Source organism: Harpia harpyja, chromosome 1 (assembly GCF_026419915.1).
Source record: "Harpia harpyja isolate bHarHar1 chromosome 1, bHarHar1 primary haplotype, whole genome shotgun sequence".
Classification (NCBI taxonomy): Eukaryota; Metazoa; Chordata; class Aves; order Accipitriformes; family Accipitridae; genus Harpia; species Harpia harpyja.
The window spans coordinates 9345555-9371391 of NC_068940.1; the positions used below are offsets into that span (position 1 = coordinate 9345555).

General features: G+C 38.9%; 1 protein-coding gene across 4 annotated transcripts; it reads left to right on the forward strand.

Annotated features, from left to right (window-relative positions):
- Positions 1 to 21600, forward strand: TBC1D7 (TBC1 domain family member 7). 4 transcript variants are annotated; one of them, XM_052816652.1, is made up of 9 exons: positions 1 to 86; positions 1901 to 2075; positions 2539 to 2659; positions 3385 to 3465; positions 7199 to 7386; positions 9734 to 9871; positions 11570 to 11715; positions 19726 to 19855; positions 20672 to 21600. In XM_052816652.1, the coding sequence occupies exons 3-9, from the start codon at positions 2548 to 2550 to the stop codon at positions 20756 to 20758; spliced, it is 882 nt and encodes a 293-aa protein (XP_052672612.1). In that variant the 5' UTR covers positions 1 to 86; positions 1901 to 2075; positions 2539 to 2547; the 3' UTR covers positions 20759 to 21600. The 4 variants fall into 4 exon arrangements, with proteins under 4 accessions (XP_052672612.1, XP_052627890.1, XP_052627972.1 ...); XM_052771930.1 differs by having other exon boundaries at positions 53 to 86; positions 1876 to 2075; XM_052772012.1 differs by lacking the exon at positions 1 to 86 and adding an exon at positions 401 to 752.
- Positions 21601 to 25837: the final 4237 nt, after the last annotated feature.

A 25837-nucleotide genomic window follows, 5' to 3' on the forward strand; every position in this document is an offset into this window, starting at 1 on the left:
GCCCCGGCGGTACGGAGCCTGCGCATGCGCCCGAGCCGGCACCGCCCTCTGCACCCGCCCGCGCCGCAGGGCCGCGTCTGCCTGCCGTAGGTGCCGGGGGGCGGCGGTGGGGTCCCGGTGCTGGCGGGCGGGTTTTTGTCTGTCACCGGCCCCGCTCTCGTCCCCTTTCCCCAGCCCCTGCCCTCCCCCAGGGCCTCGCGGTCGCCTCAGCTCCCGGGGTGGCGGTGGCACGGCCCCCCCCTTGCCCCACGCCTTTCCGCCGCTGCCCCCCCCCCCCCCCCCCCCGCAAGTCCTCAGCCCGTCCCGCCGCCTTGGCCACCCTCCGCGGGGCCTCCGGCGGGGACCCCCTGCCCCCGAGCGTGTGTGGGCGGGCGGGTGTGAGGGTTGCCCTGTCTCTGCCCCGCCTTGCCCACAGGAGGGGGCTGCGGCTGCGTGTGGGGAGGGGGGTGGACGCCAAGTTGCGGTTTGATTTGCGGGGAGTAGATGATGCTGTGCCCAAGCGTATCCGTGTTTTCCTTCGGAAATACGACAGGGAGCGGGGTGTCGCAGCCCCCAAGCCTGGAGCGGTGGCGGGGCCGGCCCTGCCGGCGGTGCTGCTCGGCCTGCAAAGGCTGCGCCCAAAGTTGAGCTTAGTCTGTGCAAGGGAGGGCCTTCAGTAAGGGGCAGAAGCGTGTTGGCATCATGTCTGGCTCTTGACTTAGTGTTGTATATTTCGTGGCTGCTGTTAAAATCACCTGGCTTGAAATTTAACGGTATGATGAAAAGTGATAGTAAGGTCGAAAATGCATTAATCTTTGAAGACGGGATGAGCTAATTGTACAGAACGCTTCCAATGAGCTGGCTAGGGATTTATTTTCCCCCTTCCTTTTTCCAGTTTATCAATGATACGTGTAGAGATTGGAACATTGATTATTTGCCTAATAGGAAAATATATATCCAAAATTGGGAGGGAGGGAGTAAACAGTGTTCCTTTTTTCCACTGAGTAAATAAAATGTACTGCTGGTATAGTGATAGTTTAAAATTATTGAAATAGCATTCCTTTCTTATAGATCATGCTGTTATTTTTTAAATGATATTTATTGTTTCTGTTCTGTCACTCTTCTGTCAGCTTTCCACAAGTGGTGTGGGCTAAATGTTTTCTAAATAGCACATATTAAATTCAGATTTTAAAAATTTCAAGTATTTTAAATGTAGCTGAGTGTCTATAGCATCATAAGTCTGCTTTTAGACATGGCTGCAAAGTAAGTAGTAAATACTGATCACTGGACCCTTAAATGCACAATACATGAACATCACAGTCATTTTTGTAAGGATAGTGCACAACTGGAATGTCTTGCAAGTAATATAAATATTTTTTCTCTGGTTTTGAGATAGGTCAAATACTATCTCAGAAAGCATTCCTTCAGTCCTTTGCTGGTTTATATTTTCTGTCTGGTCTTGGCCCTAATCCTACAAAGCGCTAAAAATGGACTTAATTTGAAACACAAATAGGCCTAGTGGATACACAAATTTAAATATGTGCATTCTTTGCAAAATTATGGCCTTTGTTTATATCCGCAAATGCTTTGCTCCTGACACGTACTTTGGTTCAGCAAGGAAAAGAAAAATTTAACTAGAAAAGCTTTTCAGTGCTTCATTCACCCATTGCTCCTCACTCAAAACAAATTATTTTTCTCCAAATTTTGGTGTTGTCACTGAGCGTAAAAGTTAAGATTGTTTTTAGTCCTTTGAGTTACAAACCAGAACTTTTTCATATTTCCAAGCATGCAGGGGAGAGAGAATTTATATTTAGAAAGTTGAACTGAATTCAAATGTCAGTTACTGCTGTTGTGAAACAGAGTACTCACTGCAATTTGCCCTTGTTTCCAGTATAGGGATGAGACATTTATTTCTTTTTAGTACTGAAATAACAAGTTCAAGACTGTGGCTGTTACAGCACCTGATAACAACGTGAACGTTTAATTCAAATCTGCAATTTAAGAACAAACCTGCATACCTAGCCTTATTCTTTCCTGTCACCCCTGTGCTACTGAGGCCAACATTGGCTTGTCCTTGCTTCTGGTTACCTTGTTTGGTGAGTATGAAACCTGATGATTTTACTTATCTGGGTAACAGTTGTACTTGATTAGGGTTTCTGTAGCCAAAATTTTGTCAGACTCCTAACTGTATTTTTTGTGTTGGTTTTGAAATGCACAATATCACAGAAAAGACTAAGTGTCTCTCCCGCTTTTTTTTTTTTTAAAAACTTTTTGAAAAGTAATGTAATTTACTACAGGAATAAAAAATTTTTAAAAATCACTGTGTTTCATTTGGAAATTGGATATCTTTAGACCTTGTTTAGATTCAGTTATTTTTATGACTGTCTATGTTAGCATAGGATGAAAAAAATCTTGTAAGATTTTCATACTCTGTAGTGTTTATTGATACTATAGAGACATAAGTAGTCAGCTTTTATCGGTGTGCAAAAGTACTCGACATTAACCCAATAGGAATGTATTCTTTTAAGTCTTAAGGGGAATTACTGTTTTCTCCAAAAGGAATCAGTCATGGCTGATGACTCTCAGAGAAACTTTCGATCAGTGTATTATGAGAAAGTGGGGTTTCGTGGAGTTGAAGAAAAGAAGTCACTGGAAATTCTGTTAAAAGATGACCGGTTGGGTAAGTTGATTTCACTGTTTCTTCTATTTGGTGATTTGGGGCTGGGGAGGGAATAATAGAAAATGTTTAGCTGCTGTGCTTAGTACTCATTTAAGTTTTGCATCTTTTACCACCAATATCTCAGTTATTACTGGCAGTCCTTTGAGTTTCAAATCAGTTTCAATCAGATCTAAAAGTCTGATTTTTAAAACTATTAAAGATTTGTCTGCTTGCTTGTTTCTTTTTTTCTTCTCTCATTCTGTATGCCCAAGAAACAAAAAAGTTTTTCAATGAAAGCAATTTTAACCTGAAGATATATTGTTTCATGCTGTTAATTCCATCTAACCTCAAAACAATGAAGATTTCGTTATTGCTGCTGGTCCCTGAGGAGTGCCACATCTCTAACAGAACAGAAAGATAAATGTCCCTTTAACAAAGCCTTTAATTGTTTTGACATAACAACACGATCTACAAAATTTCTATAAAAATGGTACAGTTTCTTCTTGGTGAAACCTAGGGTAGTTTTACTGTAAATCAAGCCAACGTATATAGTTTTCAAAATTTTGCAGTTTGTAGGGCACATTCTGTTCTCAGTTGAAGTGGTGAAAGTGTTTGTTGATAATATATGATGAAAGTGGGGATTTTGATCTGCAGCTAAGGATTTGTCATGCTTAGGTAGGTCAGAGACTCAAACCTATTTATAATTAATTTGCCTTAATTTTTTTTTTCTGTTTATTTCTCTGCAGATATTGAGAAGCTTTGCACATTTAGTCAAAGGTTTCCTCTCCCATCCATGTATCGTATACTGGTGTGGAAAGTGCTTTTAGGTATGAAATATAACATCTGTGATCTTCCATAGAAATGAGTGTGTAGGAAGGTGTATTTTTTCTGTTTTGTTTTTGTCTTTGTTTTTTGGGTTTTTTTTTTGCTTTACAGAGTTAATGACATGGATTATTCTGTACTACCTTGCCTACTGATACATATTTAGTCTGTTTTTGTATCCACCTAGGATGTACAAGGGCAATCATAAAACAGTATTCCATGCATATTTTTTGAGAACTTTTGCTGAACTGTACCTAGAAGAGTGTGTTTCTATATTTAACTGTGTAACACTATTCAAGTAAACTTCTAAAATGGATTTGAAGGGTGGATTATAATAAGTCACCGATACTTGATAAGATACTCAGTTCTGTTCCTAAAATAAAAGACAATTAAGTTGAAGTAAAGCTGGGATTAACCTTAAAAAATCTGGGCAAGGTATGGAATGGATGTTTATTCTAAAGAGAAGCTTTGTGTTCTATAAAATATTGGTTTCTTCTGGTTTTGCTTCTGGCTTTAAATTGTATTTGCCATTGAAGAAGTTTTGAGGCTAGAGACAAACTATGGTATTCCCAGAAACCATAAAAACCCCCATAAATAGATTCTATTTTCCTTGAAGTGCGTTAGATGACTAATTAAAAAATACTAATGATTTTGCAGTAACTGGTCAAGTGTGTTGGGTTTACTAGATGCGAGGTCATGTCACTTCGAGACAGGAGAGATTGTGGGAGGTCCAGGAGTTCTGACCCTTACAAGGTATCTGGAGAGTTTCCATTAGAGTTGCTGCGTGTAGGGAAACACTGCCAGATTGAGTGTGAAGGTACATCGTCTGACTGAATCTCTGGAACAGAAGTGTGATTTACCATACTGTTGGTGGTGGAGCATTGTGCCAGTTTTGAAAAGCTTGATTGTGGCTCCCGTGCTCAGTCTTGTGTTACCAAGGCTGTGGTGGCAGGAAGGGTGCTGATAGCTGACATGTTGTTTCATCAGGGAGAGACCAGCAGCATCAGTCTGCAGATTGGCTTGGAAGCTGCCGTCTTTCGCTGTCTGTTAGCTATCATACTTCTTCTTTGTCCTTTCACTCTCCAGAATGTGTGATACAAATCCCATATATATCTCTTATATGAACATTTTGGCATGTGATTCAGAGTCAGGAAGATTGGTGACTCTACCCTCAGAATGAGTATTTTACAGAACAGTTTTTCTGTGTTTTAGGATGTTTGTTTATCTTAGGCAGTGCCATGATGTTGAACAATGTTCAAGTAAATGTCTTCTGTTTCTCTTCTTGGTCTCCATATTCCACTACAGTGTCTGGAATTTGAAATAATGTATTAGAAAGTTTTATCTGAGTTCTAAACAATCTCTTTTTTTTTCTTCTTCTTCTTTTTTTACCCTCCAATTTTCTGCAGTTTAAAAATTGTGGCTTCATATTCCTGATTATTTGGATTTGTAAGCCTTTTTTTGGGAGAGGTAGTAAATGAACAGTGCGCAGAAGGTGCAAGATCTAATTATAAAACTTGGAGTTCTTGGCATTGGTCATTGAACTAACAGAGTAATCCTACTTGATAAAAGCCTTTGCCATTAAAGAGTACTGATTTTAGGATGAAAAAGATTCTTGTACCCTGGGCCCTAGTGAAGCAGTCAGCACAAAATATTTAAAATATTAGTAGTAGGAAATACAGTGTAGGAGGTTTGGACAAGTGACTCAGTACAAGATCCTTCAGCCAAAATTATAATAGCAAAATACAGTCTCTTGGCAAACTTGTAGCTCACTGCAGAGCCAGTGGTCTATCTTTGACTGTTTTAGATAGGATGATTTGTGAATCATATGATAACACAAAACACCTTCTGAGTTAACTGTATGGAAAATTTTATTGGTTCTTTAACGGATTTTGTATTTTAAACACAGAGTGATATATTTCAAGTACGCATACTCTCATTCTGTATACTCCTTGGGTGAACAGAGGTACAAAGACTTTTCCTATGCTGCATCTCAGTGTTAACACTCATTAGAAAAGCTGGTATTCAGAAGGGCAATGCAAAATATCTCTCCCTAAATGATTGGAAAAACAGCACAGTCCATTTCTGGTGGGAGGTGTTACATCTCTGAATAAGGTTAATAGTTTAACAACAGGGAGTCTGTCCTGTCAGCAAAATTATCTCAGACACATACCAAGGCTCTATGCTGTCCCATGTTACATGGTATATCAGCGATCTCTGTTAACTTCCTGTTCAGGTATGACTCATGATGGTTTGTAGACATCCCTGTGGTGCTTAAGCTTCTCTTCTGTCTGCCTAAGGTAGTCTTCTGTATTTGGGGAAAGCAGTTGGCAGTATGTAAATACAAAGTCATGATGTTGACTCTGTTTTTGCATAATGTGAAAAATGTCTTGTTCTTTCCCAGCTTTTGAAATGCAGACAGGTTTGCAGTTGGAAAATAAAAGATAATTTTCTGATGTGCTTGTTACTAAAACTCAGCCATTCATGGTTTAACACTTGGCAGGAATATTTTTTTCTTTAAATGAGAGATAAGAGCAGCAGGTAGCCTGTTTCAGAACTGATTTTTGAAGAATACTTTGTTCTCGTGGGTTTCTACAATGGGAAAAATTCTGCTCCACTAGTGATATGGAAGTAGCATTTTTTTGCTTTGGTGTATGTAAGATCTTATTTCTGTTGAAGCCTGTGACAGTTTTGTTGTGAACATCAGTCCATGGCAAGATTGAGTCTTGAGTGAGGCGAAGGATCGAGTGAAATGTTGACCATCTCTTCTGGAGATCGTAAACAGTTTAATTTTCTCTGCCTCTCTACTTAATACTTCTTTTTCCTTTCTTATTTTTCCTCCTAGGAAACTAGAAAAAATATTCGTGTTGTGCTAAGAAAGTAAAAAATGTTACCTCACAAAGTGTTTGGGTGATGTTCTTAGGTTTTAATGTGTAACTGATTAAACCTATATGTGGTTGATTTTGCTTCTTCATGTTGTTTTAGAGAGGATTAATCTATGATACAGTGATTAAAGAATTTTCCGGCAGAGATCTAACAGTAAATTAAATAATACTGGAATGTACAGTATTTTTGCATTTGCATTAGTTAATTGCATGTATATATATTCTCTGGTCATCTCAGACAAAGTGTAGAATTTGAGAACATGAACAGCTAATGTATGTAAAAATCATTCTGCGTCTACCTTGTTTTCAAAATAAATGGAAGCTGGGCACAAATACGCAACTGGTACTGTATTAAAAACTACAGGTAGGTATAAACAAGTAAGATTCACAATTTAAAAATAAAGGTGGTTGGAGAGGGAGAATAGAGAAATTATTTTTCATCTATCTCAACAATGACATTTCTTATCGGCACACAGATGCGGTATACAAAAGAGTTAGCGTTCATTTGCTGAAAACCTTGTAGAAGAGCTTAAGAAACAATAGTCTTAAGGGTAGATTTTGCCTATGCTCAGTTAACGTGAAATTTGTTTTTATATATATAATGCTAAGGTGCTTTGTTGGTCTATTGACTTCCAATTTTGTAGAGTTTTCTCCCTGTATTCTTTGACCAAGTTTACAAACAAACTGCAGTGCCAGGTCCTACATTTCTGTAGGCTGGAGTTGTAGTAGAAATTTGATTTAAGCAGATTTCTTGGAAAGGGAGTTTGAGTGCTCTGTTTTTTCTCTTTACAGTTGCTTATCTCTTTCCTTCTCTCTTTTTTTTAAATTTATTTTATTTTATTTTATTTTTTTTTAGGAATTATTCCTCCTCACCATGAATCTCATGCTTTGGTGATGAAGTACCGGAAGGAGCAGTACTGGGATATACACCATGCTCTTCGTGTAATTCGTTTTATTAATGATTCTACCCCACAGGTAGATGTTTTCCTCCGCATACATCAACTGGAATCAGGAAAATTGCCCCGAAACTTGGCTTTTCCATTGGTCAGTTGTCATTTTAACAGTCTTTTAAATATAGTATTTTATTTAACTTCAAACTATAAGCCTGTGAGAAACTGAGCTGCAAGTAGTCCCACAAACGCACGTAGTCCCACAAATGCACGTAGATAGACAAAGTAAGGTGAATGGAGAACAGAGACGTACTAGTATAAAATGAGGCATTTTAGTCAAAGTGCTTTTCTCTTTTTCTTCCCCTAAGATTTTATGCCTTAAAATCTCTTTTGTGTATTTTGCCTGCTAGGCTTCAAGCCTTTTGTACTCTAGTGCACTTCAGTTTCTTTATAGTACTGAAATGAAAATGACATAAGATTATCGGAGCTTATATTCTTAGATGTCCTGGAACAAAGATAATTCAGAGCCAGTACAAGCAGCGACATATTGTAAGTTACATCATATATTTAAATTAGTTGTTTTTAAATCTAGACTTTAATGTACTGACCTCTTTTTCCTGTTAGTCTGAACTGATCCAGGCTTCTGTCAGGTAATGCATGTACTCTGTAGTTTACAGTGTATTCCCATACGGCTAAATGAGTCTGTTTTGATGATGAGTCTATAGTGTGATGATAAAAACAGTGTGTGGATCTTATGTATAAGCCTCAATGAAAGAGGAGGTGATGAAAGGAGCCATGGGACTTTCTGAAGTGCTTTTTATCCTGTATTTAATGTTAATTTATCCATGTTCACTCTAGTCCAGCTTACTTTGTTATTTTTCACCTGTAATAAAATTTGACAAAAGAACTTAAAAAAGTTAAAAATTAAAAAAAAAAAAAAGGTTAAAGTTAACATGGAAAATTCAGTAATATTTTGGACTGGAGGATTATATACAACATTCTCTTGTTGGAGGAGGGAGGGTGTTTTTGTGCCCTTACCATTGCCTAGGAACGTGGCCATCCTACCCTGCAAGTTTCCTATAGAGAATTTTCCTTGATTTGGGCCTGTGACCCAGTGGGCTGAAAATTCATTCCTTCTAGAGCAGTATTTTTTTTCTCAGCAAGTGTTTTGTCGGTCCATCCCAGAGCACTAGCTGCTTTCAGTACTGTGATGCGGTTTCATAGAGATGGTGTTTAGCAGATCCACAGTTATTAGTCCTATAACTTCTGTTTGTTTTGCTGCAGAAAGCGCTTGTTCTCTTTATGCCAGCCTGTTTTCAGTGCAGTAACTGTCCCCTTAAACTTATAAGAGGTTACTGCTTGATAGTAATGCAGATGTTTTATTGTGGAGGCAGAGGGGGTATAAAGATGGTGTTGGATTGGTCTAAATATTTTGAAATGTTTGATTCACAAGTCACAGAAGTCTGCTAAATACATTTTGTGCATCTGAAAGCAGAGAGTTTAAGTAGGGATATGTGTGTATTGCAGCAGCCTCTGTAGTAGAGGCATATCCCAGTAGTATTTAGACTATCCACATGTTTTTCATGAGTTGTAATCTGTTCAAAAGCCTGTGATACTATAGTTTACTGCTACTGATGGTTACATCAGATCAGACTGTGTATACATATCTGGCTTGTTACCCTGCCTCCTGACGTAGTCAGTACTGCCTGCGTAAGGAAGACTGTAAGAAATAGGGCAAATATAGAGCCTTTCCTTGTGCACCTTCCCAGTTTAGAGACTTTCTGAGCTAGCTGTTAGCATGAGGTCTAGCTGGTTTAGAGTCAGTTCCCGTCCATCTACCCTATGTGCAGTCATACTACTGTGGTTTAGGCATGCTGGTACTTCTCTTAGGAAAGTATGTCCTCAGGAGAAAAGATGATGGTGTACCCATGACATGCTTCTGGTCATGTATTGTGGGGAATAAGATACTCGTCACCTGGAAAATATATTTATTTGTCTCTAGGAAGATGTTTATCTCAAACCAAATGATTTTGTGTATGTTGAAGGTAGGCATACAGCTCATGGCTGCATTGTTTTTTTCAGTAACTGCAACAGCTATGGCAATGGGGTTTGAGGGGCCTGTTTGGCCCTTAGCAAGGAATAGGATGAAAAATTCTGCTGGTGTGCATTATAAAAATATGGGGCACAGAAGCAGGATTATTGCTGCCTTGTTAGGATGTAATATTATCTCATTTGAGAACTTTGAATCAGGATTGTTCCAAACTCATGTTGTATGTTTCGGTTTTAAAAGCAAGACAAGTCTTATTTGTTCTGCTTTAATAGGTATTTGTCACCATAATGCAGCTGCTGCCCAATGTTTTGTTTATGAATGTCAGAACAGCTCTTTGAGTATGTTGATTCCAGTTTGTTTTCCCAAGTAGCAGGGAAAATGAATATAAGAATAATTTCAATCAGATAGTCCAATACTTCATGTAGTTCACTTTTTTGGCTTTGTTTTCCAGGAACCTGAAGATGAAGTGTTTCTTGCTATTGCTAAAGCAATGGAGGAAATGGTGGAGGATCCTATAGAATGCTATTGGCTTGTCAGTTGCTTTGTGAATCAGCTGAGCAGCAAGCACAAAGATTCATTACAACAACTGGTAAGGAAAAAACACTTTTTCTTTTTTCTTTTGTGTGTGTGTGTGTGTGTGTGAGGAGAACCAGTCATGGAAAGCATTAATATCTGGAGACAACTGGAGTGCCAGAGGTGACACCCTTGGATTCTGTTCCACCAACTGTTTTGAGAAAATGGGAAGAGTGCTTTTTCTGTTGCGATTGTGCTGTCCTGTAGGACACTCTGTCTAACATAACAGTAGAAATTGTTTTTGTTTACTACATGGTAGTTTTCAATTACATCTTATTTTCTTCTTAGGTTAGCCAAAGCTTACATTGTATCTAGTTGAATTACATTTCTCAGAAATTGGTCACTTAAGAATTTTCTTCATTTTAAACAATTAAAAATTTCACAGAGTTAAGAACATCTTGATGTATGTCTGCTACTTTGTAGGCTGCATCTTTGGCATCCATATCTGCTCATTGGATGATACACAAAGCACAATTGTTTTGCTTTGTGAATGGAGCAGGGTACTATGTCTTCAGAGAAACAGTATGTTGCAAATTAAGTTATAATAAAAAGTGGAATAGAGTTCTTCTGGTACTGATCATTTAAATGCTCTCATAGCATATTAATTTTGAATATCTTACTGGTTTATAAAATCAAAATTTGATTGTAAAGAAAATGCATACTTATAAAAATTACAAAAGCTTTTGTAATTCTTCAAATAGTCTTAACAGGTAAGAAACTTCTGGTTAACAATATCCACTGAGATGAAGGTATTAGAGTACCTGTGCACTAGCAGTCACTGAATGAAAATTCATTGCAGAAAATTATGCATGTTCTTTGTTTGTTATTCTTTTGGAACTAAGAAATACTTTTTAAACCTACCTTCTGTTGCTGGAGGGGATACATTCAACTATACCGATTTCTGTAATTCCTTTCAAAGGACAGAGGAGCATTTATAAAGAAAATACGTGCTCTCACTTCATAGAGAGTGCCAAGTGTCTCCCTCCCTAAGTTTTTGTTTTAATACGAACATTGTACCAAGACTCTGGATGTTAGAATATAGACAAAGGAAGTGTTTTCTCCCTTTGACAGCTGAAGTCATTAGCTGTTTACCTCATTATGACAAAAAGCATAAAAGTACTCCTGAATTTACGAAAATTTGTATTGTGTTACATTAGAATTTAAACAAAATGAGAATTATCCACGTGTTTATGCTTCTAAATACTTTGGACTTTTAAACAAGAAATCAATGTCCAGCTTTTAATATGTTGCACAGGGATTTATTCGCAGAATTGATTCTCTGGGTTTTGCTGCATTGTGTGTAGACTTTTTTTTTTCTTTTTTGATGTGTGCTAAGGCGATTAGGTTTGAAGTGAATGAAACTCAATTTTGCTTGTGAAGGTAGCAGTAATTAGTGCATGTTTAATCTCTGCATTGCCTTAAGCTCTCAAACACCTCCTTGCATTAGGGAATACTGCATATTTTGGAAGTTCTGCTAATGGTCAGCAATTCAAGGATCGTGAGGTTGTTTGTTTAGTTAAGTACTTAATTAGCTAATTGCAGTTGTATTTTGGAACATGATGTTTTTAGTTAAAACAATGCAAGTTCATTATTTTAACATGTTATTTTATGCCGATTGAATTTTTAAGACATTTCTTGTCTTACAGTGCGCGTTAACTATGGATGGAGGGTACTCTGATGTGAGGTATCTAAAATTTTGCAATTCCTTTCTCAGCCTAAAATTCTGGAGCAGTATTTGAACATTGAAGATAACAGGCTCTTGATGCATCTGAAAGCATGTGCTGCAATGAGCAAACTCCCTTATGATCTTTGGTTTAAAAAGTGTTTTGCAGGTTGTTTACCTGAGTCCAGTTTACAGAGGCAAGTTCTGTTTTTTTCTTTCTGTTTGTAATTACATAGTAATTTTAGCTTTTTGTCATCACTAGCAGGCAAAGAGCTTTCCTTACTTTTTCTGTAAGGTTATGGAGTTAACTTTATTGACTTGGAAATGATATAATCGGATTTGATTCCACTTGTTACAAGATAATCTCTGTGTGATCATTTCTCGCACTGAATGGAGTTAAGTATAGTGGTTGATTCTGTTAGATACTTCCTGCCTCCTAGGATTTAAAACTTCCAATCCCCACTAAGTGATAGATAGCTGAATGGTAGTTAGTTTTCAGGCTTTTTAACCAAAATCCTTGCTTAGGGAGTGATTGTAATGCTGTATTATCATTAGACAAAAAAGATTTTGGAAATGTGTACTGGTTTTGGCTGGGATAGTTTTAAATTTCTTCATAGTAGCTTGTATGGGGCTATGTTTTGGATTTGTGCTGGAAACAGTGTTGATAACATAGGGATGTTTTAGTTACTGTGGGGCAGTGCTTACACAGAGTCGAGGCCTTTTCTGCTCCTCACCCTGCCCTGCCAGCAAGTAGGTTGGAGGTGCACAAAAAGTTGGGAGGGGACACAGCTGAGACAGCTGACCAAAGGGATATTTTGTACTGTATGATGTCATGCTCAGGAATAAAACTGGGGTGGAGGTTGGTGGAGGGACGGCTGCTTGGGGACTTGCTGGGTACCAGTCGGTTGGTGGTGAGCAACTGTTTTCATTTGCATCACTTTTTTTTCTCGGGTTTTATTTTCTCCTCTCTCTGTTATTTTTTTCCCTCTTTTCCTTACAATTTTAAAAAATTACTATTTTTTTTTTTTAAATTATGAAACTTTTTTATCTTAACCCACGAATTTCTCACTTTTACCCTTCCAATTCTTCTCCCATCCTACTGCTGGGGGGGCAGTGAGTAAGTAGCTGTGTGGTGCTTAGTTGCTGGCTGGGGTTAAACCATGACAGAATGTTTATTTTAAAAAGTACTAGGGCAAGTTGACTATTACAAAGTTAATGAAATAGTGCATTATATCAGGATTCTACAGTTAGAAATAGGTTGTCCAGCTTTTAAAAGGGGAAAATTCTTGTGCATGGCACTTCACTGAAGAGATTTTGAAATGAAGCTTGTATGATTTCTGTAGTTCTGCTGCCTGAGAACTCTTGGAAAGCAGAAAATTCAAGCTAGATGTAGAGCAGCATATCCTTTCTGTGGTAACAAGAGTTGCTAATAGCTGAGCAGGAGATGGCACAAGGAAAACAGCGGTTTCATTTTCAGCTGCCTGAAAACTTTGAGAAGTAACAAGGTTCAAGGAAAGTTTCACTCCAGCACCTCCAGGATTTCAGTGGCTAGTACAGGAACCTAGCGTGGAAACAGAGATCTTTGTAAAATGCTCTGTAGAAAATGCTTTACGATGGTAAAGTTGGTTGTAATCTGAATAGTGAGTGCAATCTTGCTTGTTTATCTGCTTGTTTATCTAGATTTCATGAAGGAAAGTGGGAAACAGCTGTTTTAAAAAATGTTTTATTTGCCCTTATGAAAATAAGGGGGTTTTAGGGAATAAGCTATAAGATTAGAAGTCATGCTCTCTAGTCTTGTCATATTGTGGTCTTTGAGGTTCTGTATGTTTTACTGTTGACAAGGAATATGTCTGAGAGAAAAAAATTTTTTGAACCAAACCTGTTGGATTTGGTAGTAGACCTTCAGGTGTTACACTGTGTGCAGCACAGTCATTGTTACATGGCAAGTTCTTCTCATCAAGCACCATCATCATAAGGCTCCAGAATAGTGCTCTCTGGGTAGTGGTTCTGTGTGATGTGGTGGTTAAAGGCTTTTACTACTTTTATGGCTACACAAATTATGTAAGCATGTATAAAATGTTTATTACATCTTTAAAAGCAATTGAACATGTATGATTTGCCTGCATCTCTATTTCACATTTTGCATTTGTAGGTTACTTTCAGCAGATAATGACTGACCTTGTTTCATTGTGCTTTCTCTGTATGAAACTTAATGCCTTAAAACTTAAGCTACTGTCAGTAGAAGTGACTGCTCTACCTGGGACTTGGCAGTTTCTTCAGGCCTTCTTTTCTGTAGGCTTCTATGATCTGAAATAGCCTTTGCAAACTACTGCATTAGGAACCCCTTTGCATGTCTTCTAGGAGATACTTTTATTTAGAGTTTATGTGATTTAATTTTGCTACTAGGTCTTAGAGCTGAGAACTAGAGCTGAAAGAGGAATTTGCATCAGAGCAGTTTTGCTATTGGAAGATTCAGAGTTTTTTTAAATTTCTGTTGAAACTTGTATGGAGCTGTGTCATCTGGATAGTGTAAAAGAAAAAATCTAGATGAATTTCGATTTCATATTTCATCTTGTTAGAATCTTTGCTTTCAAATTTCTACCATTTTGAATCAGTTCATTTATATAAAATATTTTGTCTAGTTAGTGTATTGTTTAGCAATCTTGTATACTGTTTTACCTTTCTGAAATAGAATATTCTGATGACCTGAAATTTTTTAAATACTCCCCCCCCCAAGGTCAAAATATTGGCTTTTTGTATCACTGTGGAGTAAAAACAAATTTCAGTGTTGGTACTTCTGATGGCACAGCAATCCCTTTTCCCAACAGTTCTTGTGGGAACGTGATAAAAGTGCACTTTTTCTTGCCAGTTTAGGTTTCTGAATTATTCAGTTGTAATCATAATGGCCTCATTTACTAAGGAAATAACATACTTCATGGGTAGCATGTGACAGATGAACTTAATTAATGCTTGGAGATTCAGTTTGGATTAGAATCTAGAAGCCCGAATGCTTATCTGAAATGTATCCAAATGGCAGTGTTGGAACTGCTGAGAACTGAAAACAGGTCTCCAATTCTCCTGTGAGTTTTACTTTCTTTTTGTTAAGTGAGAGATGATCTGAGCTCAGTTTTTGATGATTTAATTTAACTTATGATTTAGCACTGTATTTCTTAGAGAGGTTGCTTGCTTTCTATAAATTGTAGTCTTCTCTGCCAGGCAGCTAAATCTAAATTTCATGGTTTTCTTTTTTTCTCTAACGTGTACGAGATTTGTATATGCTGTGCAGAAATTGTATCCAATAATGGTGAGATGAAGTTGCATAATACCAGCTTTACTCCTGACAGGCATTGTCATTCAGTATAAATACTGTTTTATAGCACACTTCTCGTTGTACCATAGGTAAAATTTATGCATCAGTTTAATTTAAATGGGTTTGGAAAATTTATATAGACAGGTTTCATGTAGAAACTTTTCTTTTGAGCCTATGCAGTGTCTTTGCTTGCCCTAATACACTTGACATATTATGTGACAAGCTTCTTAACAAAATTCTTAAAGGTGCCACATTGGTAAAAGAGAGGACCAGACTGGCCATTCCGAAGGCACTGTATCCTCAGGGTTCTGTATCCCACCTGGAATATAGACAGTGTGCTTCCTAGAACATGAACCAGCCTGTAGCACAGGTTCGAGAGGGACAGAGAGGCTTACTTGTCTCTGAAACAGGGAGAGAACTGGATCACACCTTTGTTTTTATACTCACATTGCCCAATTTGCTTGATTTCTGCAACAGCATATCTGGTCATCTGTTGAGTAAGCCCCATGTGTGGAGAGCTTTCAAATGGTGCTGTGCGGCCCCTCAACCAGAGAGCCCTGCTGTTAAAGCTTCGTGTTTCATTTGTGGCTTCAGCTCTACAGGCAAAATGGCACTGTGGCTGCCAGTTTATTCGAGCACGGTCACCCCAGATGATCCAACTACAGCAGAAGTAGTGCAGCTTTGCAGATATAACTGTGAATAAGCCCGGCATTTTTAATGGCCTAAAGTTGCCAATCACGTATCATGCCCCTGACTAACAGGGTTTGTATTCTGCATTGAAGACTTGGCATTAGCAGGACTGTAATAGCCGATGGGATGGCGTTAGGTTATTAGCCTCTGGTAACTTGTTTGTGGCAAAGTATTTGGTAGTTCTCCTGAAATCTTGTGGCTGCCTTTCAAACTGGCACTACCTCATGTATTAATATATGGCTTCTATAGTTTTACATCTGTGATTTACATGTCCTGCATAAATTACATCTAGATGTAAAAATATAAGTCATTTGTTAGTAGAAACAACAGAAATATGAAAAATGCCTTAAATTTACTATGAAGTGGGAGGTCATAAGAATGTGCATGTGGGCTACTACTATAGAGAAACTTAAGTTGGTTTGCCTTTGTCTAAGTAAGTGAGCTGCTTCCCAGCTCTGGAAACAGATGGGCACAAGATCATGACGTGACATCAGGACGAGATTTGTGCGAGCCTCATCATGTCCCTCCATGCCCAGTTACCCTTGGAAGGACACCAGAAGTGCAGGCAGAGGAGGAAGCATTGGTTCTCTTCAAACGTCTCTGACCTGGATGACTGGAGGACCAGAACTAGGGAATAAGGTTGAGTGTGCTTACCCTGTAGCCTAGGGGAAAAAGCTGTGAGATTAATGATAATATTTCAGAAAAAGAGAGAGCAGCAATGCTGTGATGCTTTTTGTATACTACTGCACTGTAGTGGTTGAGGAATCTGAGAACTGCCTTGAGAATGCCATGCCCTCACCCACATGCACACACAGTGTAATTCATACCTTGTCTACAGAAAAAGCTTAGTGAAAAGTAAATGGCTTCATTTGCATAGTCCTCGGCATGCTCTTTACCTTCATAGCTTCATGTTTCTTTTTATTTTTCCTTGTGGTTGTTACTACTATTTCACTGTTCAAGAAATACCTAGAAGAGTGCTCCTGCCATTAATTGAATACTGTTACATTTCACAGAGGATGATAGTCACAAAAACCATATTGAATTCAGTGTATACTTTCTTTTTTAACATTCCTGGTAGGGCTATAGGCACAGTTGCATGACATTTCTGTTAGAATTTTCCCATCTCTAGGAGTATCAAAAAATGGATAAAAAGTTGCATCTCTGACACTATATTTGATGTTCAGTGTTTGCTGTTACTTAAAAAGTGAAAGTAGCATACTTACTTTATCATCAATAGAGATACAAGGTATAAAGGCTGCTATATTAGAATAGAATCAGCAACATATATGTTTCCTTGAAACTGCTGGGGTTTTTTTTTTTCCATTCTAAGTAAACAATTTTTTGACACAGTTTATGTTGCTATTTCTGGCTCTACTGGTATAGACAAGGTGCTGACTGCTGGTCTGTTTATCACAGTGTCACCCAGTCATTCCCCTATTGCTGTTGCGGGTGGAGTTGCATTGAGAGTAACAATAGCTGGAAATGTTAAGGGGAAAAATACTGCAGCAGACACAGCTGGTTAGTGCTGACATCTCAGCCACTTTGCTATGCACCCTCTTCCAAAATTTGTTAGACACTTGGTGATTCAGATACTGCATCTGTTTTGCTATTGTTAAAACATTTGTTCTGGAATCAGACTAAATAATACAGGAAAACATTAGAGTGTTTTCTAAGCATGAAATGTAACCTACTGGAATGTAATTATGGAGACTGAAGTCAGGAGACTTGGAAGCAAAATAATGAAAGAAGGCTGGGTATTTTATAATAGGATTAGTAAGTTTGTATTCAAATTAACATGAGTTTTAATATGAACTTTAAAAATTCTTTCCTGTTTTTGAGGTCTGCTACACTCTGTATTGACATTCATAATAACAGTTTTGATGCCCGTGAAACACATGGGGAGCTGTTCTTGGATTCAGAACAGATACATTTGCTAAGGAAAATGTATTAGAAGTAAAGATGGATGACCTGTGCAGTGTGGAACAGGAATGTGATCTCAGTTTTCTCATAGCCTTGCTTAAAGATTCTAGACCTGACTTCAACATCAGTGTAATATTTACAATGATCACTTGTCCTGGGATGCTTGAACCAGAAAGGAAGCAGTAAGATTTTCATCTTGGATTATTTATTGTTCCTGCCCATATGGGAATTATATTCATTTTTTAATCATAGCAAGACAGGGAATTAAAACTAAATTGCAAAGGGGAAAGAAATTGGCAGTGCCTTTTTTCCTATCTGTCCATGTGGGTTTTTTGTTTGTTTCCTTCTTTTTTTAAGAATAGTCCTGAGGATTTTACATATTCTTTTCCTCATTTCTTCATTATAAGTTAGATTCTAGTCTAAATTTTTTGATGAATGGAGAGGTTGTGAAAATAGTGTGGAAAGAGTTATGTGAATAGAAGGTTAAGAAACTGACAAAGAATTGACTTAAGTCACAGTGTGAAAAATAAGCACTGTGTAACAGCAGCAAGCATTCCACATTAGGAGTTATAAAAGCACTTCACAAAAAAAATCACAGAAAGGTTGATGTTGGCAGGGACCTCTGGAGGTCGTCTGGTCCAACCAATCCCTCTGCTCAAGCAGAGACCCCTAGAGCCAGTTGCCCAGGACCATGTCCATGTGAGTTTTGAACGTCTCCAAGGATGGAGACTCCACTATCTCTCTGGGCAACCTGTGCCAGTGCTCAGTTACCCTCACAGTGAAAAAGTGTTTCCTGATGTTCAGAGGGAACCTCCTGTGTTTCAGTTTGTGCCCATTGCTTCCAGTCCTGTCACCGGGCACCACTGAAAAGAACCTGGCTCCGTCCTTTTCGACCTCTCCCTTCAGGTAGTTATATATATTGATGAGATTCCCCCCTGAGCCCTCTCTTTTCCAGGCTGAACATGTCCCAACTCTCTCAGCCTTTCCTCATAGGAGAGATGCTAGAGTCCCTTAATCATCTTCATGGCTCTTTGTTGGACTCTCACTTCTTAACTCCTTGTTTAAAGGTGTGATACCTACTCTTCAATTTAGCTGTCAAAGTTCATGTTATACCTGTGTTGTGTTCTCCTGGCACTCCAGGCTGAAGGGCAAGTTCTTCTGAGAGAGAAGGTAATATAAAAATTGAGTTGTCTTTCGAAGGGGCACACGCATAGATCCAAGTTTATAGGTGGGCTGCAGAAGATATTTTCCAGTTAGTGTTACTGTATTCAGAGATTATGGAGGATAGTATGCGATCTTTGTCCCACATGTTTTTATTTGGAAGGAGAAACACTTTTAACAAGTGCCCAGAAGGAGCAAGAACAGTAATCCTCAGAAAGTCCTTCTGACACAGCTCTTAAAATTCAAGAACTAAAAATAATGCAAGCCCATAAAAGCTGCCATCTGACAGATGGTTTCACACTGGTTTTGGATAATCTTTCATCCCGAGTCTGTTGAGTTGGGCCTGAGATAGAGCTGCTGGATGAAGGATGATGTCAAATTGTTGCAGGCTGTTTTAGTAGCGTGGGTCCCTTTTAATATTCATCGAAGTTCTGTTGCTAAATTACTTGCAGCCTTTGGAGGCCTGCCCTTCAGGTTTTGTTAAAACTGTGAGGTCCAGGTACAGTTTCATACAAGTGGTAGGAGTGCTTAGGTAATTTTGAGAGAGTCTGTGCACAGTGGGATGGATTGAAAGACTTAATAGTTGTTCCTTGTGCTTAATGTAAACATCATTGATTATATCCTGCTGGTATTATCATATTTGTATCTCATACAGCAATGACCTGGAATATTTAGGTTCTTGAGATGTAGTAGTTCAGTATTACATCCTTTTGAATTTTCAGCTACTTAACTGTTTGAAGAGTGTCTTTATTAGGCATGCTAATAAAACTTGTTTCCTTTTTTGCACTAGGAAAAATTCTCACCTTTACCATACACTGTAGAATAGTTGTCACAGTTCAGGCTGTTAAAACAAGATTTGCTTTTTGTATTTGAGCTTGTAAACAGTTCCACTTCTAAACAAGAACACACCATATCAATACATTACTGCTTGCCATCACTCTGCTCTGTACCGATTTAGGAGTTGATAAAATGTCTTTTATTTACCCTGACCCGAATAATTCAATATGTGGCTGTTATTCAGAAAAATAATCTGGAAAAAGGTGATTGTACAAAGACTGTTCTAGCAGATAAATAAGCAGATAAGCACTACAATAATGTTTAGTGATGCCTTTTCATCTTTCTGTAGAGTTTGGGACAAAGTTATTAGTGGGTCCTGCAAGATTCTCGTTTTTGTTGCTGTGGAGATATTATTAACCTTTAAAATGAAAATAATAGCACTGAATACTGCAGAAAAGATCACACAGTTTTTGGAAACTGTAAGTATTCTATTGTGCTTTGCATCACCTTTTATGGTTTATAAAAGCGTGTTTCAGCCTTAGTCATTTGCCTGTTGCAAACATACTGTAAGATACTATTACATTACTTACTGAGAATAGTGTAGTAGTACCAAGGTGAAGAGAGAATGCGCAGAGATGAGAATAGTGGTTTCTTCTATCAGGAGGTAAAGCTTTCATAGAATGAAATAATTTTTAGGCTTTGGGGAATATGTTGTCTATGTTTGTATGGATTTGACAATATTCCTTGTGATACTAAAGGGTTTTTCTGTGAAAGTAAATGCAGATGAGGTTAGGTTAATTTTTGTGGAAGCTCCTTAGACGGTTGGTTTCTGGCACCTTTTTTGCTCCTTGCCTGAGTGTGAATCTATAGACTCAAGGTATGTTTTCTGCTGATGTAAGGATGGGGTCATGAACCTGACCCTGAACTTTTCTTATATGAATAGTAACAAGCATCACAGCATGTGACCTAGGTTAGTTAGATTAGATACATTTGTGGTCATGGCTAGCCAGTATGAGTTCTGCCTGATGCTGGGTTAGGGATGTGTGAAGTGTGGGATGCTTGGGTGGTCATCTTACTGTTTTGTAAATAAAAGCTTTTTGTCTAAAACCTTGAGGTAATACGGTGCATGTAGGACTGAGGGATGGTGGAATGGTAGGGCAGAGAGATGGGATTCTAGTTTTGTTTTCTTTTTTATAAAGAGAGAAAATCTGAACTGGAAATTTAAAATCTTTATTTGAAACAAAACAGTCCAAATAAAGTACTCTGACAAGGCATCTTGCCCTGATCTTTTGTAGATTCCTCAAGATAACACTGATGCTATTGTCAGCAAAGCTGTTGATTTGTGGCGCACACACTGTGGGACTCCAGCACACTCAGTCTGAGAACTTTCTTCGCTTATGACAGCTTGGGGAAAATAAAAAAAGACATTTGAAAAGACATTTTACCACTCTTCCCTTATCCTAGTGTGAAGTTCTTCATCACCTCTTCTATGTAAAGATGCTATTAAAGCAGCTAATAGCATAGTGATCAATATGTAAGTATTTTTCAATAAATACAGGTGGATTGAAGATACCTAGTGGTGGTGTGATCAAGGCCAGAATGTTTCTTGGCCAGCCAGCTACAGTATTCTGATTGCACAGTGTGCGCTCTGACTTTTGGGGAAGTAAATCTAACTCTTGAAGCAAGGTAAATAGACTTACTTGTAATTTAAAAATGTTTTTGTATGCCAGTTTGTATTTGATATACTTGTTACTACTTGGAGGTGTTTTTAAGGTGAATTTACTAAATGTTAGTCTGCTGGAACTCTTTGGTGAACAAGCATGCCTTTGCTAGAACTGTAAATATACTCTATTAATACTGTAAATTTTCAGGTAAATGTTCAGGAAGAGGCATCACAAGTTTGTGGTAGAGGACATCGCAATGACCAGGGCTGACATGCTTTTCTGAAGTGTCTTAAAATACTTTCTTTTTGTCTGTCAGCCAGCTCTCTATGGGTGTACCTTCTTCTTTGTTCTTCATGGAAAATGCTCTAGAAAGGTGGATCTGTCCTATACTAAAGTGTAACTTTGGGCAGGTATGGAGAAAATCAGTGGGACAGGTCAATATAATTCAGAATTACAGGCCAGTAATAAACAATGCCTCTGTTGAATGCTTGGCTCAAAGTTGTTGTAATTTGATTCTTGTTTGGTTTAGATTGCAACATAAATTTAATACAGAGATGTAATTCATGATGTAAGTAAAAGTAGAGTGATTAGCCATAGACAGAGATTTGCTGGAGAACTAATCGTTTTCTTGTAAAAGTGTAAAATTCTATTTCTACATCTTGCATAGACCAGGGAATTGTATATAAAAATGTGTTGCTTAGCAGTTATTTGATTCAAATTGATGCTTAGTACACGAAATGCCAAGTATGCTCATTGCGCTTGAAAGAGCGTGGTTAGCTTGCACTCAGTGTAGTGCAGACTTGAAATGCTTTAGAAACTTAACTTTTGTTTTAAACTAGGTCAGGTTTACCTTCCAACACACTAGTGGGGGAAGCTTGGGACTCAGTTCAGGTTACACCTGAAAACCTGGGTAGATAATCTATGCTGGATTCTGAGATGCTGTTGTTATTGTTCCTGAAATGCCTAAGTTTACCCAGTTCAGAAAAAGCATGTTTGTGTCTGCTTTGAAAGCCATTGCTCTGTCTGCATTGTAGTGTAATCCATTTAGTTCACTTCAGATAGGAGCTTGTTTTCCTACTGTAGGTGTGAGAGCCAGGTAAGGATACGTGGATAGGAAAGACCCCATACATTCTGTGAATAACAGCACTGCATTCTGTAACATGCAATGCACGAGTTTTTCAAATAACGGCCGCAGGTACAGTCTGAGAGATTACCCATTTGAATATTTTTCCCTCAGGCTGCACAGCTTATTCACAAAAACCCCAAAATTACATATGCATTAAAAAACCAAGCACTGATGACACTGAAGGTGTTTAACAGTTTCAGTCCTGAAAGGGAATCAATCAATAACTCATATTCTGTGAAGAGAGATGCACTGAATCAGGATTAGAAGTACCAGTTAGTGTTACTGCTTCCAGACTTGCCAGTGAGTGTTCCTCCAATCACTATTTGACTGAAGGCTCCAAACTTTTTTTTGGTTTAGTTTTCAATTTAAAAAAGCCTTTTTCCATCAATAGGCAGGCCCCAGAGCTGCACAGATGACAGACAGAGATCTGCTTTCACAGAATCACAGAAGGGTTGAGGTTGGCAGGGACCTCTGGAGGTCATCTGGCCCAACCCCCTGCTCAAGCAGGGCCACCTAGAGCTGGTTGACCAGTACCATGTCCATGTGGCTTTTGAATGTCTCCAAGGAGGGAGACTCCACAACTTCCCTGGCAACCTGAGCCAGTGCTCAGTCACCCTCACAGTAAAAATCTTAGTGTTTCCACGTGAGCAACAGCAATTTTACTTAAACATTTCAGTGTCTGTGGGATGGATCCTCAAATGCTGCTCTACTTTAATGTCAGTTGAAGTTTATGTGCAGCTTTTTCAGTTTCATGTACAACGAAAGAACAGGAGTGTTTCTTTAATGGAGTGCATTATTTATTCTGGGCTATGCTGAAGGGAGTTCTCTAGAGAATAGATAGTGGTTTAACTCCATGCTTCCTTCACTCATCTGGTAAGAGACATTTGTGTGTATCATCATCTTAATGGATCCATTTCCAAGCTTTCACTGTGGATTTGAGGGATACAGTTTATGCAGAAAACTTACTGAATTCCCAAAAGACTGAAAGTATGAATCAGGCTAACTTAACGCTCAGTTAATTGGTGGTGATGTCTGCTCAGTTGCACATAATGCTTTGGCTCAGAGACCTACTTCCCAAGAAAGCAGAACAGCAAAATGTGAGCTTTCACTGTCCCTAGCATGTGATGATCAGGGTGAGGTTGAGGCAAGACACCTTTAAAGTCCCAACCTAGAGCAGAGTCCACTGTTCGGGAAGCCTTGGTCTGTGCTTCCAGTGATTGTAATCAGCCTGGAGTTTGGCATATGTGACTAACAGTTGCTCTTTGACCTCTTAAACTAAAACAGCACAATAGCTGTAGTGTCCAGCCAGGCACTTTTAGTGGGTAGTCCAAGTTTGGTCATTTATCTGCTATGGCCTACTAGTTCCTTACGCAGATTGTTTTGAAGTTGCACGTAGTTGAGCCTCCTACTGAAATCCCTGGCTAAGTAATGCAGGGAAGGGGTTACCTTTGCTATTTGTTTTCTGTTACCTCTGTGTCATTCAGGAGGAGTGTGGTAACAGGTCATCTGATGGTTGTTTTTCCTGAGAAGCTTGAATATGAGGTATTTTGTCTTTATTTACATTATTTCTCCTTGACTGGCTGAATATCTAACTAACTGCTTGCTGCGTGCTTGTTTGTTTGTATAGAACTAGCTGCTAAGAGTGGGTTTTGTGTGGGGTTTTTTTTTTTTTTCCTTCTATTTTCCCTGGAGATAATAGAAACAACACTGAAGCATTCACTTTGAGAGTGCAAGCTTCCCCCTCAAGCCTCCCCCCCCCCGCCAAATACCTTCGTGGGCTTTGCAGACAGGAAAAATAAGCTTAATTTGGTCCAGTTCTCCCCTCAAGCAGATAAACCTCCAGAGAGGTTTAAAGCAATGCCACATGTCTGTGCTCTCCCATGTTGCATGCACCAGTTTTTTTCCAGCTGACGTCCAAATGTGATGGAAACTCCAGATAAGAAAAGTAATGGCAGATGTCAGAGGGTGATGCTTGAAAAATGATGAGTGATTTGAACTCTAGTAAGGGGCCTGAGAGTATGGAAAGAAAAGCAGGAGAGTATGGAGACAAAAGCGGCTGAAATAATAATACAGTAATTGAGAGGCTGATAAAGTAACAGTGATAGAGAGCAGGTTTCTGTGGATGGGAGATCAACTTTCATTGACACATGGGATGACTTCAGTTGAAGATGATGTCTTTCTGAACACCGGAGCTCCCAACCACATGGCACATACATACATATTTACTGAAAAACCAAGCTTTCCTTCATTCTGCAACTCAGGGAAGAGTTCTATAAGCAATTTTGTAAAATTTGTAGGCAACACTTGCTGGCATGGGTGTAGGGTGGTGTTGCACCATCTGCATCTTGCCATGACAGCTGGTGGTGATGTCCATGTGCACAACAGAAGCTTCATCAGCTCACACTGCTCAGGAGTAGGGTGGCCGCTTTGTCCCACGCCGACCAGCTGGACTATGCGACCAGGGCATGGCCACATTGCTCCGTGAGTGCTCTGCTGGGCTCATGTCTGGTAGCACGGGGCTTCCAGTGCCTTTGCGGGATTTGCTCAGTGGGCTCAGCATGTTTCCCTTTTCCTCACTCCCCCTGCCAAATAGATGGCTAGTGGCCTTTGTTCTGGGCTGAAGGTTAGCTCTCAGGGGGGTGTGCACGTGAATGTGTGTACGGATCTAGCTTTTGCATTCTAAAATGGTTGCTAAACAGATATGTCTATCATCTCCTACCTCTCAGGGTTCATGTATCCATGTATGTAAAACTTACCAAGACATGTTAAAATATACATTGTTGTATCTATCTTATGTCCCATTAACAGGGAATGTTGCAAGAGAGTCACTGCAGGGTGCACCTGGCTGCTGGTTGTTCCTGTGGGCCTATGCTCCTAAGTATTTTCTGAGGAGGTTTGAAGCAGCTGGTAAAGATAGCACAAACGGTATTGCTGAGCTGGTCACTGGGGGCTGCCTGTTTAATGGAGAATTGATTTTTTCAGCCTTCCTCTTGGTTTCCTGCCTAAAGATGGCATTAGGTTGCAATTTGATTGCTAGTAATTACATGGACTTTACTGAAGACATGTCTCTTTCCTTAGACCAGTTTTATGAAATGTTTTACTTACTTAAAACAAAAATACAGCCCTTGCGTAGGGATCTCCGTACAAGAGATGCTATGTATATTCTCACATTCCCTCTACAATGTACCCTCACCAACTTTGTTCTTTTTTTTTTTTTTTTTTAAAGCATGGAAATTGCTGTAACCAAACACTATATAATGCTGCTACAGAAGCTGTAGCTAGTTGTAGGGGAGGGGGGATCTGTAGTAAAAAAACTAGGGAGTTTTTTTTACTTCATTTATTTATCCAAACCTCACTGGATAGCTACAAACTTGTTGGCTGCCAGAATGGAAATACATACCAACACACAAATAAGGATTGTAAGGAGGTCAGTGAAAACTTATCCAAATGGAAACAAACAAAAAAGCCCAGTACCACAGTTTTGATCTTGTTGCAGCTCTGTATCAGCAAGGGAAAGGAGCAGAATTTGGTCATTTAAACTATATGGTCCTTCCTTTCATTTTTGTGTAATTGGAAGCCACTGTGTGCATCAGGGGAGGGGGAACTGCTCCCACCTGCCAGATGTGGGACTCGCAGTGAGGAAGCTGGGTGCCAGTTGTCTCCTTGGAGTC